This window comes from Pantherophis guttatus, chromosome 1 (genome assembly GCF_059756535.1).
Source record: "Pantherophis guttatus breed Tessera chromosome 1, ASM5975653v1, whole genome shotgun sequence".
Lineage (NCBI taxonomy): Eukaryota > Metazoa > Chordata > Lepidosauria > Squamata > Colubridae > Pantherophis > Pantherophis guttatus.
The window spans coordinates 109,178,072-109,191,146 of record NC_142063.1 but is presented as its reverse complement, the minus strand read 5'-3'; the positions used below and the strand labels follow the sequence as shown (position 1 = coordinate 109,191,146).

General features: G+C 33.2%; 1 protein-coding gene across 16 annotated transcripts in view; it reads left to right on the top strand.

The window, feature by feature from the left end:
• KMT5B (lysine methyltransferase 5B) overlaps nt 1-10,278 on the top strand; it is a 37,094-nt gene extending 26,816 nt beyond the window's left edge. For all 16 annotated transcript variants that reach the window (XM_060687758.2, XM_034416769.3, XM_087880860.1 and 13 more), the window contains 6 exons: nt 988-1,097; nt 1,631-1,797; nt 2,075-2,094; nt 2,196-2,332; nt 4,008-4,204; nt 7,650-10,278. In XM_060687758.2, coding sequence (XP_060543741.2) covers nt 988-1,097; nt 1,631-1,797; nt 2,075-2,094; nt 2,196-2,332; nt 4,008-4,204; nt 7,650-9,121 — 2,103 coding nt within the window. In that variant the 3' untranslated portion in view covers nt 9,122-10,278. The remainder of the gene's footprint in view (nt 1-987; nt 1,098-1,630; nt 1,798-2,074; nt 2,095-2,195; nt 2,333-4,007; nt 4,205-7,649) is intronic.
• Nucleotides 10,279-13,075: the final 2,797 nt, after the last annotated feature.

The following is a 13,075-nucleotide window of genomic DNA, read 5'->3' as shown; positions in this document are numbered from 1 at the left end:
AAAAATTAACTAGCTGGATGAAAATCAACAGCAGAAAAAGGGAAAGGACTGATATAGTAGAAAGCTTCAAAGAAAAGAAAAAAACGATGTTATCAGAGGCAGCTGGAATCAAATGAAGGAAATTGTTTGCTCTTTATAGTGAAATGTTGTGTCTTGTAAAAAGTTTGTGCAGATATACTTGATTACTTAATCATGATAATAAATAACTGCAATTATGTCCCCTATGAATATTTATTGAAATGACTTTAAACTGATGCATTAGAATACAGCTTTCCTAAGTGAGTGGTATATAGGAAGTGAATAAATATAAATTTGAAGACTGAATTTAAGGAATAAGCCAGAAACACTTACTGAGAGTTATATGCTTAATGGTTTTATCAGGAGATGCAAAATTTAAATATTAAATAGCTAAAACAATTAGTGTCCTATTTTTATTGTTTTTTTAAAGATATAATTTACATCTCATCTTTGCAGAATATTACACATTGAGGAAATTAGGGCTTCATACATTGAAAGTCTGTCCTTTGGAAAAAGGTGTGTTATTTTAAAAGGAATTCTTAGTTCAGTACCCTAAAGCCTTGAATACTCTTGAATACCTTAGTAGTGCTGTGTCTCAAACATTTGAGAATTGGAGAGTAATACATTCAAAAACTAACTTTCTTCCCTGGCTGGAGAATGCTGGAACTCCTGGTGATATAATATAATACACAATATGATAATTCATGTGACATTGGCTGGAAGTCTGTATAAGGATATAATTATTTTTCCCCTCCCCTTTTTCACATAAAAGTGATTTTGAAAACTCAAATTTTATACTGTATGTTATATAAAATACATGCTAATTTATATTTACTCTAGGTTCTGTGAAGCTTATCAGTGAATTATTAATATTCTGAGTTTTTAGCAAGTGTAGCATCAATTCAGTGCAATTTGGCAGCACCGAGTGTACTGAAGGTTTTTTTTTAAATAATTTTTTTCCTGCTGCAGGTATTTATTTATTTACGAATGTTTGCAACTGACAGTGGATTTGAAATATTGCCATGCAATCGATATTCATCAGAGCAAAATGGAGCCAAAATAGTTGCAACAAAAGAGTGGTAAGTATTGGGAAAAAATTGTTCCTAAACTGGATTTTTGAAGTGATAAAATTGTGTGAGGGAGATAGGCGGTTTAAAATGTGATAAATAAAATAAAAACAACATTTTTGGTGCCAGGGAGGCCTTTCTAAAATACCCCTTCTGAGCTTTTATCTGTTTTTCATTATTTTTGCTTTTCCAAGTCTGCTGCTGCTTTAGCATTATTTTCTTTCAGTTGAAAGGATTTACTCCTAGATTGATTGTCAGATATTCACCCACCTTAGAACTCAGGCAGTGCTGAAATTAAATTGAACAAACAAGTAAATAAAATCTGTGTTTAACCACTTGTAACCTCTGCAACCTGAAATATTGAATTTAACAAATTCAAGAACTAATTTCTACTAGCAATTGGACTTTTTTTTTTTAACGTTTCATTAAGGAAAGCCAACATTCTACAAAAAAAGTCTGGTTGGGGGGACAGAATTTATCCCTTATTAAACTTTTGTATTATGGAAATAAAATTATACAAAATAATTTATTTCTTTGTTTACTAGGAAACGAAATGACAAGATAGAGTTATTAGTAGGTTGTATTGCCGAACTCTCTGAACTAGAAGAGAATATGCTCCTCAGACATGGAGAAAATGACTTCAGTGTCATGTATTCAACACGGAAAAACTGTGCTCAGCTGTGGCTTGGTCCAGCTGCTTTCATTAATCATGGTAAGTAGACATTTTTTAAAAAATAAGTTGAATTTGCAAGTTCTTCTTAATATATTTTTATTTATACCCTAATTTAATCAGAATGATCTAAAATCCTATTTGAAATGGAGTTAGAATTATTTATTAAATATTTTGAATTTTGCTATTGTGGCTGTTTCAGTTAAGTTATGCAATAGATTATAAAACCTGTATAAAACCTTACTTTAGGTATCTGTAATTATTCATGTTTCAGGTCTTATCAACAGTTAATTGATTTTATCTTTTGGACCTTTTTCAGATTGCAGACCCAACTGTAAGGTAGGTGTGCAATGTTTTACATGATCATATTTTTAAAATGAAATTACATTAAAAATATTTTTAAAAAATTAAAATAAATTTTAATTGTTCATCCTCTACAGTTTGTTTCAACTGGCCGGGATACAGCATGCGTGAAAGCTTTGCGAGATATTGAACCTGGGGAGGAAATTTCTTGCTATTATGGAGATGGCTTTTTCGGAGAAAATAATGAATTTTGTGAATGCTACACATGTGAAAGGTAAAATGGAATGTACAGTTCGTAATCTTAAGGCAACATGTAGCACCCCCTCCTCCAGTTAGTAGTATTGATTGATACTATTTGGTGCATTTATTGAGTACCCAATTCCATTAAGCCTGAAAGCTTACATCAAAGTTCAATAAAAATGTAAGAAAAGCCATTAAAAATGTGAAATAATAGGTCTAACTATAAAGGTCATACAGAATCAGTCCAAATCAAAGGCAAATTGGAATAAAATAAATCCTAAATCTCACATCAAATTGGTGGTTAACTTCTCCTAGCACTTCCTTATAAGTGTTAAATAACATGGGGAAGAGCATTGGAAAGATTAAGAGCTGAAGTGTTCCCTCCTCGATTCTGCAGTGGTTGTGAATGCAAGGACCAATTGTAAATTTACTTTTCCAGCACCATTTTAACTTCAGATGGTCACTAAGTAGGATGGTCATTAAGTGAAGACTGCCTGTAATGTATAATATGCTGAAAGAAACAAAGCTTTAACCACCATTGAGCAAGAGAGTGCTTAACTCACATCAAAAGTTTTTAGACAATCTAGGAAAAGTCTCAAACACAATAGGTTTTTAACTAATTGCGATGGTTAATTGATAAAATAATCTGCCTCACATATAATTTACATCTACATAACCAATTTGTCTTACACTCCCTTCCCTTGCCCTCACCTCATCACAATTTAAATCCAATATCAATCTAACTACTTTATGCATGTGATAGTGAGTCACAAGTCATTAAAAGTCATGCCTTTTAGTAAACTTAGTTGAAAAAACTACTAGACTCCTGATTTTTTTATATCCAAGCGGTGCGTGTTTTGGTACAGGTATGGACCATCCAAAGCCAGCTGGTTACATGCATCTAACACTTTGTACACATAATCTTACACCTCTCTACTTTTTTTTGCTTGAGGATATTTAAAAATGGAAAGCGTTAGAAATGCTTTATTTTATTTTATTTTTCATTTTGTTCAATTTTGCACTTAATTATTTCTGGCATGCAGATAGAATATTTTAAGATTAGATGGTTTACCAAAACGTAACTACCCCAAATTCTTCTTTTTCTGTGTGACTAAATATTGTTTGACATCTAAAGAAATACATGAACATTTAAATATACTTTTAATTTTAAACCATATCAATTTAATTTATCACTTTCATTTCTATTTTAAGCTTAAAGTTGCCAGGCAGTTAGGTTATCTGATTCATAGTTATTCAGTTTCACCAAAATTACTTTATCCTATACCTTTTTACTAGGTATGTATTCAGTAAAAGACATCTTCAGATCATATCCTCCATATTCTGAAGAAAGAATACAAAAATATTTTCTATAGAACACATGTTGATTCTTCTAATTAATATTGTACTGTCATCATATTTAAGGAAGTTAGGTTCTAATTTTATGTTATTATTAATGAAATATAGTTCATTAAATTGAGGAAGCATACTTAACTTGATATATGAATTTTTAAGAAACAGAAATGTTAAAGGAGTATCTTTTCAATTTTTTAATTAATTTCACTTAAATTATAATAGCAGAATTTTAACTATACAAATGATTATTTTCTTTAAAATACGAATACAGATCCAGAATTCATACTATTTAATTAGCTTTCATTTTATTAATGTTATGTGTAGTATAATTAATATGTGTTACTCTTTTTTTTTAGACGTGGAACTGGTGCTTTTAAATCAAGAGTGGGACTGCCTGCACCTACTCCTGTGATCAACAGCAAATATGGACTCAGAGAAACAGATAAACGTTTAAACAGGCTTAAAAAGTTGGGTGATAGCAGTAAAAATTCTGACAGTCAATCTGTCAGCTCTAACACTGATGCAGATACCACTCAGGAAAAAGCTAATGCAAGTAAGCAAGTGGCAAGAATATTTTGAAATGTATTTTATGTAAGCATTCTTAACAAGATTGAGTAGAGTCTTCACAGATCTTCTAAAGAGAAAATAAACATTTGTAAGCTTTATGGTGGCAAAGGATATTTGGAATAGAGAGTTCTGGGATTAATCAATAGCTTAGAATCTAATGAAATAACTAGTGGTTGCACTTTTTCCATTTTTTGTATATTTAATATCCTTTTTGTGTAAAGAACACAAAAGGAACAAAAATCACAAAAGTGAACAGGAAAAAAGAACAAAAATATTTATTATTTGTACTACTTACCTCTATAAACTCTGTAAGCCAGAGCTGCAAATGCTGCAACAATGGTGCCCACACATGTCTGCCCGACATGTGGCAGAACATTTCATGCCCGTATAGGCCTTACCAGCCACCTGCGGACACATCATGGACAGCCCACAACTTGTTAGATGTCAAGGTCCTCTTCGAACAAGATGGACAAACATCATCAATCCAGTATTTAGTGTTTTCCATACTAAAAATAGTAAAAGTAACAATAATAGATAATAATGCATTATTAAAATATACAATCATAAATTACAGATTCTATTAATACAATGATTGATCTAGGTATCAATGGCTCCACAATTCTTGAAGGCTTTCTGGAAGAATTGGATTTTTATCAGTTTTCAGAAATCAGTAAGAATAGAAGCAATCCTTTCCTCAGGGGAAATTGTTCCATAGAAAGTGAGCTTCCTCAGAGACTACTTCACTTGGTATATTGAAACACTTAGCAAATACTGCCTCTTAGATACTTAGGTTCTGAAACAAGTTGACCAACATTTTAAATTGCACTTGGAATCAGCACCTGCAGAAAAGGTGTAAGATCATGGCTTCCTAGCAAACACTGAATTCTGGATCAACTAAAGTTTACAGATGATCAGGGGCAACACATTCACAGCAAATTATAATAACTTAACAATATAATAAGGAATGAGTAAGAATCTTTGAGGTTGTGAGTACAACTCCATCAAAATCAGATTTGCTTCAATCTTGAAATCGGGTATTTAAATAAACAGTTATACATCTTGCTTGCACTGAATCTCAGCCTCTTTTCCCCCACTTTGTCAAACGTCAGAACTTCCACTGCATCTCTCTTGGTGCCCAGAACAGAGCTGTACCACTGAGTATCATCAGCATATGGAGTGTACTTCACTCTGAATTGACTAATAATGTCTCCTAATAGTTTCATATAGACATTAAATAATCTAGGGATTTATCCTTTTATCACTACTGATTGGGCCTGCCCTTTCAGGAAGGAGTGGAAGCACTTTAAAACTCGTAAGGAAAGGCTGGGGATAAGTGTTGAACACTAGCTCTATTCCATTGAATTCAGGTTAGACTTCATAAGGAATGAGCAGACCAGGGCCCCTTTCAAAGCTGTAGGATTCTCCCCTTTCATCAAGAAAGTGTTTACTGCTTGAAACAAATATTCAGAAGTATATAAATAAAGAGGACAGAAGCATTCATTAAGAAGCATCTTAATGCTTCAGGATGACTCCTCTGTTATTATCAGGGTGGATAAAAATCAATGATTTTTTTTTTAAATCAAAAAAATCATTTTTTTATTTAAATCGGATTTTTTTGATTTTTATCGAATTTATTTTAATAAAAAACTTTTGGGGTAAAAATCTATCGTAAGATAGTTTTCTATTTAAGATATATAAATAATTTAGTTTATTCAGCATGAAATGGAGCTTAGTTATGTAGCATGAGGCTGTATATTCTGCAACACTGGGACTATCGGTGAGTCAACAGTGGGTCAAAGGAATAGCAGAGATGACAGTTGCTCTTTAAAAATTATGATTTAAATCGAGTTAATTTAAATCAAGCCTTTTTACTAGTGATTTAAATCATGATTTAAATTGTGATTTAAATCAACTCGATTTAAATCAAATCCACCCTGGTTATTATAGCCTGTCTCAATATAGTATAGTTCTGGTCTTCCTGTCGAGTGTGTTTCCTGATCTACCTTGAAAGACTGACATGTAGGTAACATTACTAAGAGAATTTTAGCCCCATCCTCAAGATGCACAAACTTAAAACCCTTTCGTATAATATCATAGGACATTACTTCTGTCATCTCAATACCTTTCTTCTCCGAGGCTTCCAACTCAGAGTGAACACAAGTAATTTTATCTATTAAATGCTGTACCAGACAACCATAATTCATACTAGTTCATTCTAAAGGGTTCAGGATACCCTAATTAGTGGCTGACATTCTGCAGGATCACTAAGATAGAAATAACTGCACTTTGCTGTCCAGATCACCAAAGAACAGTTTGAACCTGTATCTAATTCCAGCCATACTTCTCTCTTTTCTTCCAAATAGAGAAAGTTATCCAGGTTTTAAAGATACTATTAAATATTCAAATTGGGTGATATTGATTGGTCATTCTATTACATTGACAGAGTGCAAGTTTATAAACATAAAATGAACCATTTCATTAATTCAGCATGGTAATTGGAGTCATACTCTCTTTTTAACATTTGACTGTTTTTGCTGCTTTTTGTTCTTGATAAACCTATGATTTCTTCATTTAGTCGTAATTTTCAATTTATTGATATATATAATATACTTGATATTCCAGATACTTTTACATTTTTAAACAGCATTACGCTGATAATATGAAGATATGAAACGAAACCAAAATGTGTTGAGTCAAGCACTAAATAAGTGACTTCACATTCACTTCTATAATAATGAGATTTAAAAAGATACATATCTTACTACAATTTTTTCATACAATAAAAATATACAAAGAAAGTTGAAAAAGAAAGGAATGAAAAAACTTATTTTGATGCCTTCTACCATTCTTTCTATCATGTAATTATTATCTTAATCTTTAAAAAAAAAAGTCTGTCATTTTTCCCCTAATTAGACTTTTTTCGCAAGTTCAGTTAATTTTATAATCTGTTCTTACACTATAGGTATCTCATTACTTTTCCAATTTTGACATACAATAATCTTGCAGCAATTACCATACAATATTAATTTCCCATATTTCTTTTCTAATATCACATTCATAAAGTCCAATAGGCATAATTCTGATTTCATTGTGGTAAAATGGGAGTTCTGAAGACCACATATTTCTGGAAAATTGCCCCATTAAAGGTTAGTTAACTGCATATATTGGTGCAGTGTTGGTATAGTTTGTACAGGGTATTCATATTCAGTGCATTATTTTAAGTGCCCAAATTACAAAAGTTGTTTAGATTACTGAATAAATACAGAAGTTTTTTCTTGTTAAATTTGTTATAGCTTTTAAACCCATTATTAATGGCACCCTTTATGTAAGATGTAGCCCTGCAGTAAGCAAAAGCATTATTTCTGCACATTTTGATATCAGTATGAAGGCAGGATGAACTTTTAAAACATTTATTTTGTTTAATCCTACAGCTACCCGCAAATCTTCAATTGGTGTAAAAAAGAATAGCAAGAACAGGACATTAACCAGGCAGTCTATTTCAAGAATTCCAACTTCATCAAATTCTACCTCATCCAGACTAACTCATTTAAATAATTCCAGGGTACCAAAGAGACTGAAAAAGCCTGCAAAGCCTTTACTTTCAAAGATAAAGTTGCGAAATCAGTGCAAAAGGCCAGAACACAAAAATACATCTAGGAAACTTGAAATGGGAAATTTGGTTCTTAAAGAACCCAAAATAGTTCTGTATAAGAATTTGCCCATTAAGAAGGAAAGAGAAGCAGAGGGACCAGTGAAAGTTGCAGTGTCTAGTGGCTGCTTAACAAGGCATGCAGCGCGAGAATATAAATTAAATTCAGTGAAAGGTGCTCATGAACCTGGGGAAATATCACCCTGTACATACATAACACGGAGGTCAATGAGAACACGAACGAATCTGAAAGAGACCTCTGACTTAAAGCTTGAACCAAATATGCTAAACAGCTATAAAAACAGTTTGACAGGCATGCAAGCCAATAGCTTGGAACAGCAGTCTCATGTGATTCTGGAGAGTGAGCAATCTCTTATAGCAACACAGAAGGCAGAGGGGAGGTGTCAGAAGAGTGAAAGAGTTGTGGCCAAAAAGAAATCTCGACAAGGGAGACTGGGGAAGCCATTGGCAAAAATGGAGGAAACGGATTGTGCGCATACATTGACTGGCAAAGATAAATTGCCAGATTTGATCAGTTCACGTTCTGACCTAGGAGAGATAAACAGTGTAATGGATTCAGCCATCGGGTATCAAGACTGTATTCCTGCATCCGGTGGCTGTTCCATTGTAACCTCTGACACTTTCAAAGTCAAAGAGCGCTTTAGAACTGCAAAAAGTAAAAAGAAAAGGCGAATCACAAGGTATGATGCACAACTCATTCTTGAAAACAGCTCTGGGATTCCCAAACTTACTCTGCGAAGGCGGCATGATAGCAACAGCAAGACTAATGACCAAGAAAATGATGGAATGAATTCTTCAAAAATAAGCATCAAATTAAGTAAAGACCATGAGAAAGATAATAATTTATATGTAGCAAAGCTTAATAATGGGTTTAACTCAGGATCAAGTAGTAGTTCAACAAAATTAAAAATACAGCTAAAACGAGAAGAAGAAAATAGGGGAACGTACTCGGATGACCTTCATGAGAACGGAGTGTGTTGCAGTGATCCTCTTTCACTACTAGAGTCACGGATGGAAGTGGACGATTATAGTCAATATGAAGAAGAAACTATTGATGATTCTTCATCTGCAGAAGAGGAAGAGGAGGAGGATGAATATGAAGATGATTTTGAGGATGATTTTATTCCTCTGCCTCCAGCTAAGCGTTTAAGGCTTATAGTTGGAAAGGATTCAATAGACATTGACATTTCTTCCAGGAGAAGAGAAGATCAGTCTTTAAGGCTCAATGCATAAGCTTACAGGTCTTAAACTGAAGATGTCCATTTTTTAAAAAAACAAAATTCCAGACAATTATTCTTCAACTGATGAACTTTCTCAAAATGTTAGTGGAAGCACTTCTTTATTGTTTGTTCACTTATATCAACATAATATTGTAGAAAGTGTACAGCATATTGACTCCTTAAGTCAAGTTGTGCAGATTTTTATTGTACTTTTTAATATCCTTCTTATGTGCAATTCTGAGTTAGAGAAAAATGCTCTATTGTAAAATAAAGGCTCAAGCATAATTACAAAAATGCCATCAGATTTTTCCATGAAGGATAATTAAATCACAATAATGTGGCTAAACAATTTTTAATCTGTCAAGAGCATTATTTTGCTCTTACATCTGACTAAATAATCTAAAAAAAATCATAGTAGCGGCCTATTAAGGTTTCCTAGTATGTTAATATCACCAGCAATGAAATACAGCTTTTCCGTTTAATTGCTAGATGTTTTCCCCTCTGAAGTTTGTCAGTTTTAACACTGTATGCTGTCCCCAGACGTACTGTTTGTGGCCTTTGTTATAGTAGCAAACCGTTGGTTTGAAGTCAAATTGATTTCTTAAAAAAAGGTGTTGACAGTTTGCTGACTTTTAGTACATTATATGTACAAGAGTAGCAGTATGCAGAATACAAGTTTGGATGGTGTATTTATTTCTTGTTATGTAAATTAAAACACCTTGTATTTAACACTTTTTCAATACTTTTAGATAAAATTGTTCTTTGCAAGAATGATTGGTGCTTATTTTTTCAAGAACTTGCTGTGAAACAATGTGATTACAACAGGCAACATTTATCCAATTAATTGCAGCCATTCTAATTGGATCCTCATAGTTTTCTGTTGCACTTGTAAAAAAAATGCTACGAGGAATTTAAAGAAACCTATTCACTTTAACTTATGATAGTTTTATGAAATTTAAAAGAAAAGCCTAAGTCACAGCTTTTGTTCTGTGGTAATCTATAAAATGTGTGTCTTTTGAGATCCAGTGTAAAAAGACTGAAAAAGAAAATGTACATGTTGTAAATATTTGTGTGTTGTGCAAAATTTTGTCATAAAAATTGATAACTTACCAGAAGGGTTTTTAAGTTTAGAAATACATTAATGCCAATAAATAGGAAATTATAAACATAGTTTTAAGCTCTGACCAGTGGACTTTTTTTTTTGTTCTTGGGCTTGTTTAGCTCATATCCTGAGATTTTAAGTATTTGTATAGTTTTTTTTAAGAACTTTGTTTTTTAGAGCTAGAATGAAAAGTAACATAATCAAAGCTGTAATATTAGCAATGTATTTGATCTTAACCTTGTTATTTTTAATAGGCATGTAATCAGGGCTATTTGTCATTGTCGTTCTGTGCGTAGAATTTTGCACAGAATCTTCAGGTAGAATACCAAATTCCACAGAACATTCATCTCCCTCTTTTTAAGTTTCCAAACCACTTGACCTACTGAATATATGTTTATAAACAATTTTTCAAATCTTATCAATTTGGGAGTGACACAAGTAACCCAAATTGGGCTCTGTTGAATAGGGAAGTCCTTGTGCAATGGAAAATTATTCCTGTTAAGCCTTCTGTAACCACATGCAATTGCTGAGTTTCTAAGGATAGTTATCTTCTCTTCCAGTTGTACCGCTTTTCCTCTACAGTTGTAATTCTCATTATTACCAGTTGTTTTTAGACCTACCAATATCATTACTTGTCAGAAAAAAATCTAAGCATGGGCGAAAAGAAAAAGAATTAGTAATTTTGCAAACAGTAAACACATTCATACATTGTTTAGGATGAAATTTGGGTATAGTAAAAACAGTTTTTAATTTGTGAGTAAATCTTTTTGTTATCCATAACACTTTGTAACTACACCATAATTGTGTTTGTGCTGCCAGGAAGAACATACAAGTAACATGTATGCTTATGGTATATGGTGTGATATAAGACGTCTAACGTTACTCCGGCACAACCTTTACCATTAAGATGAGTGTACAATCCCCGGGATGTCTAGCCATGTACTCACCTTCTGGAGGACAACTAGCCGAGTACTGATGCCAATCACTGTACAGTTGTGGTTCAAGAATTGCATTACTATACTTTATACATTGCTCTGGTTGCATTAAGGATCAGCCTGTTTGCTTGGCAGCAGATGGCAGAGTGATTTTGGAGACCAGGATATAAGTGCACATCTTGAAGAATCTGTTCGAGTTACGTTGGCAGAGCTATTAAAGTAGTTTATCTCTAGAGAAGTTGCATCTGAGAGCACCCTACTCTCTCACGGTACAGGTGGTCCTTGCCCAAGGATGGCTCTGCGCCTGCCGTGCAATTGCAGTGTTGCAACATCTCACAGGCATATCCCACAATCACCCTTTGCAACCTTCACTGCCAGCATCCCACAAGTGAAATCAATGTGCAAGCCAGAAGGAGGTTGTAAATGGTGACCTCATGATGTCTTTGTTAACAATGTTGCAAGATTTACTTAATAGAAAATGCCATTACTAAGTCACACATTCACATGACATTTTCACATGACATCCTGCTTTACAACTACTTTGCTTAGCAATGTAAATTCCGATCTCGATTGCCATCATTAACACAGGATGACCTGTACAAACAGCCAGATAATTTTTTTTCCTAAATAAATAATAGTCAGTTTGTACTACTTAAAAGTACGTGCTCATAACTGGTTAAGGTAGAAATTTTTGTTAAGAGAAAAAGTTATTCTAGAATTAGTATGATGCAAACCTGATGCTAGTGAAGCTACAAGAGCATTTTATGCAAAACCTAACAATTCATAGTAGCAAGCTCTGAGATTTGCCCTGAACATTGGAATTTTCTCACATGAATTAGTGACACATCCAGCCCTAAAATTGCTACAGTTTTTATACAAACTGTGTTTTGTTTCTTAATCCCTGATGGCTGCCTGTTCAAGTCACTACCGATTTCTTGGCAAGATTTTTAGGTTTGCCCTTGCCTCCTTCTTAGGGCTGAGAGGAAGTTACTGGTTTATTCAAGGTCCCCCAATTGGCTTGATATCTAAGGCAGGGCTAGAATTTACCATCTCCTGGTTTCTAACCTGGTGCCTAAAACACTACATCAAACAATCTCAAAAGTTGTATGTTTCTGTTATTTCAGATTTCACACAAATGACAGTAAAGGCAGGAATGTGGAACTGAAATTATTTTCTGGCATTTCTTCCCATCCCTCCTACCTATTTATCCCAAATATATTTTATTATGGTGATAATGGTGAAATATTTTCCTTCAGCTTTTGTGGGAAGCTTTAGTCCTTGCTCTGAGTTATAACCAGTATGTAAAATATTTAGCAAAACTGAAGATAAATATCAGTGTTCCATGCCCAAACTGATTTGAAATAAATAGAACAAATTGGGGAGGAGGTTGTTTCAGAATTTAAATTTATTTAAATATTGAGTTGGCTGTGGGGAAAAACCTGACTTGTTTAATGCACTATATGATTATACTATATGATTATGTTTATCTTTGTGAACATTCCTTTTTCTTTTAAATTAATAAGTGTGTATTTGTTACTGAAATGTGTTATTGTCTCCTTGCTTTTGCATACTGCGTACAGAATATTGTGAAAATAATTCAGTCAAATGTGGTATTGTTGGTGAAATAATAATCTTTTTTCTTATCAATCTGAAATAGCCTGAATGCCAGTTAAAAGCTGACTAGGAGTAAACAGTATTTTTTATTTGGAGTCTTGTGATACGCACTACAGAATCCATGACATGAGCCAAAAAGAAGGAATACTGTATATACTCTAATTTTTTTTGTTTCCATAAATCATTTCTTTTTAAAATCTGGAACAGTACAGCTGTATAAAAATAGCAACAAAAAAAAAAAATCCCACATCCCCAAATTTTAAAATGGAAATTCCAGAACGTTTGTTTTCAAAAAGCCTTTTTCCAATATGGCAGT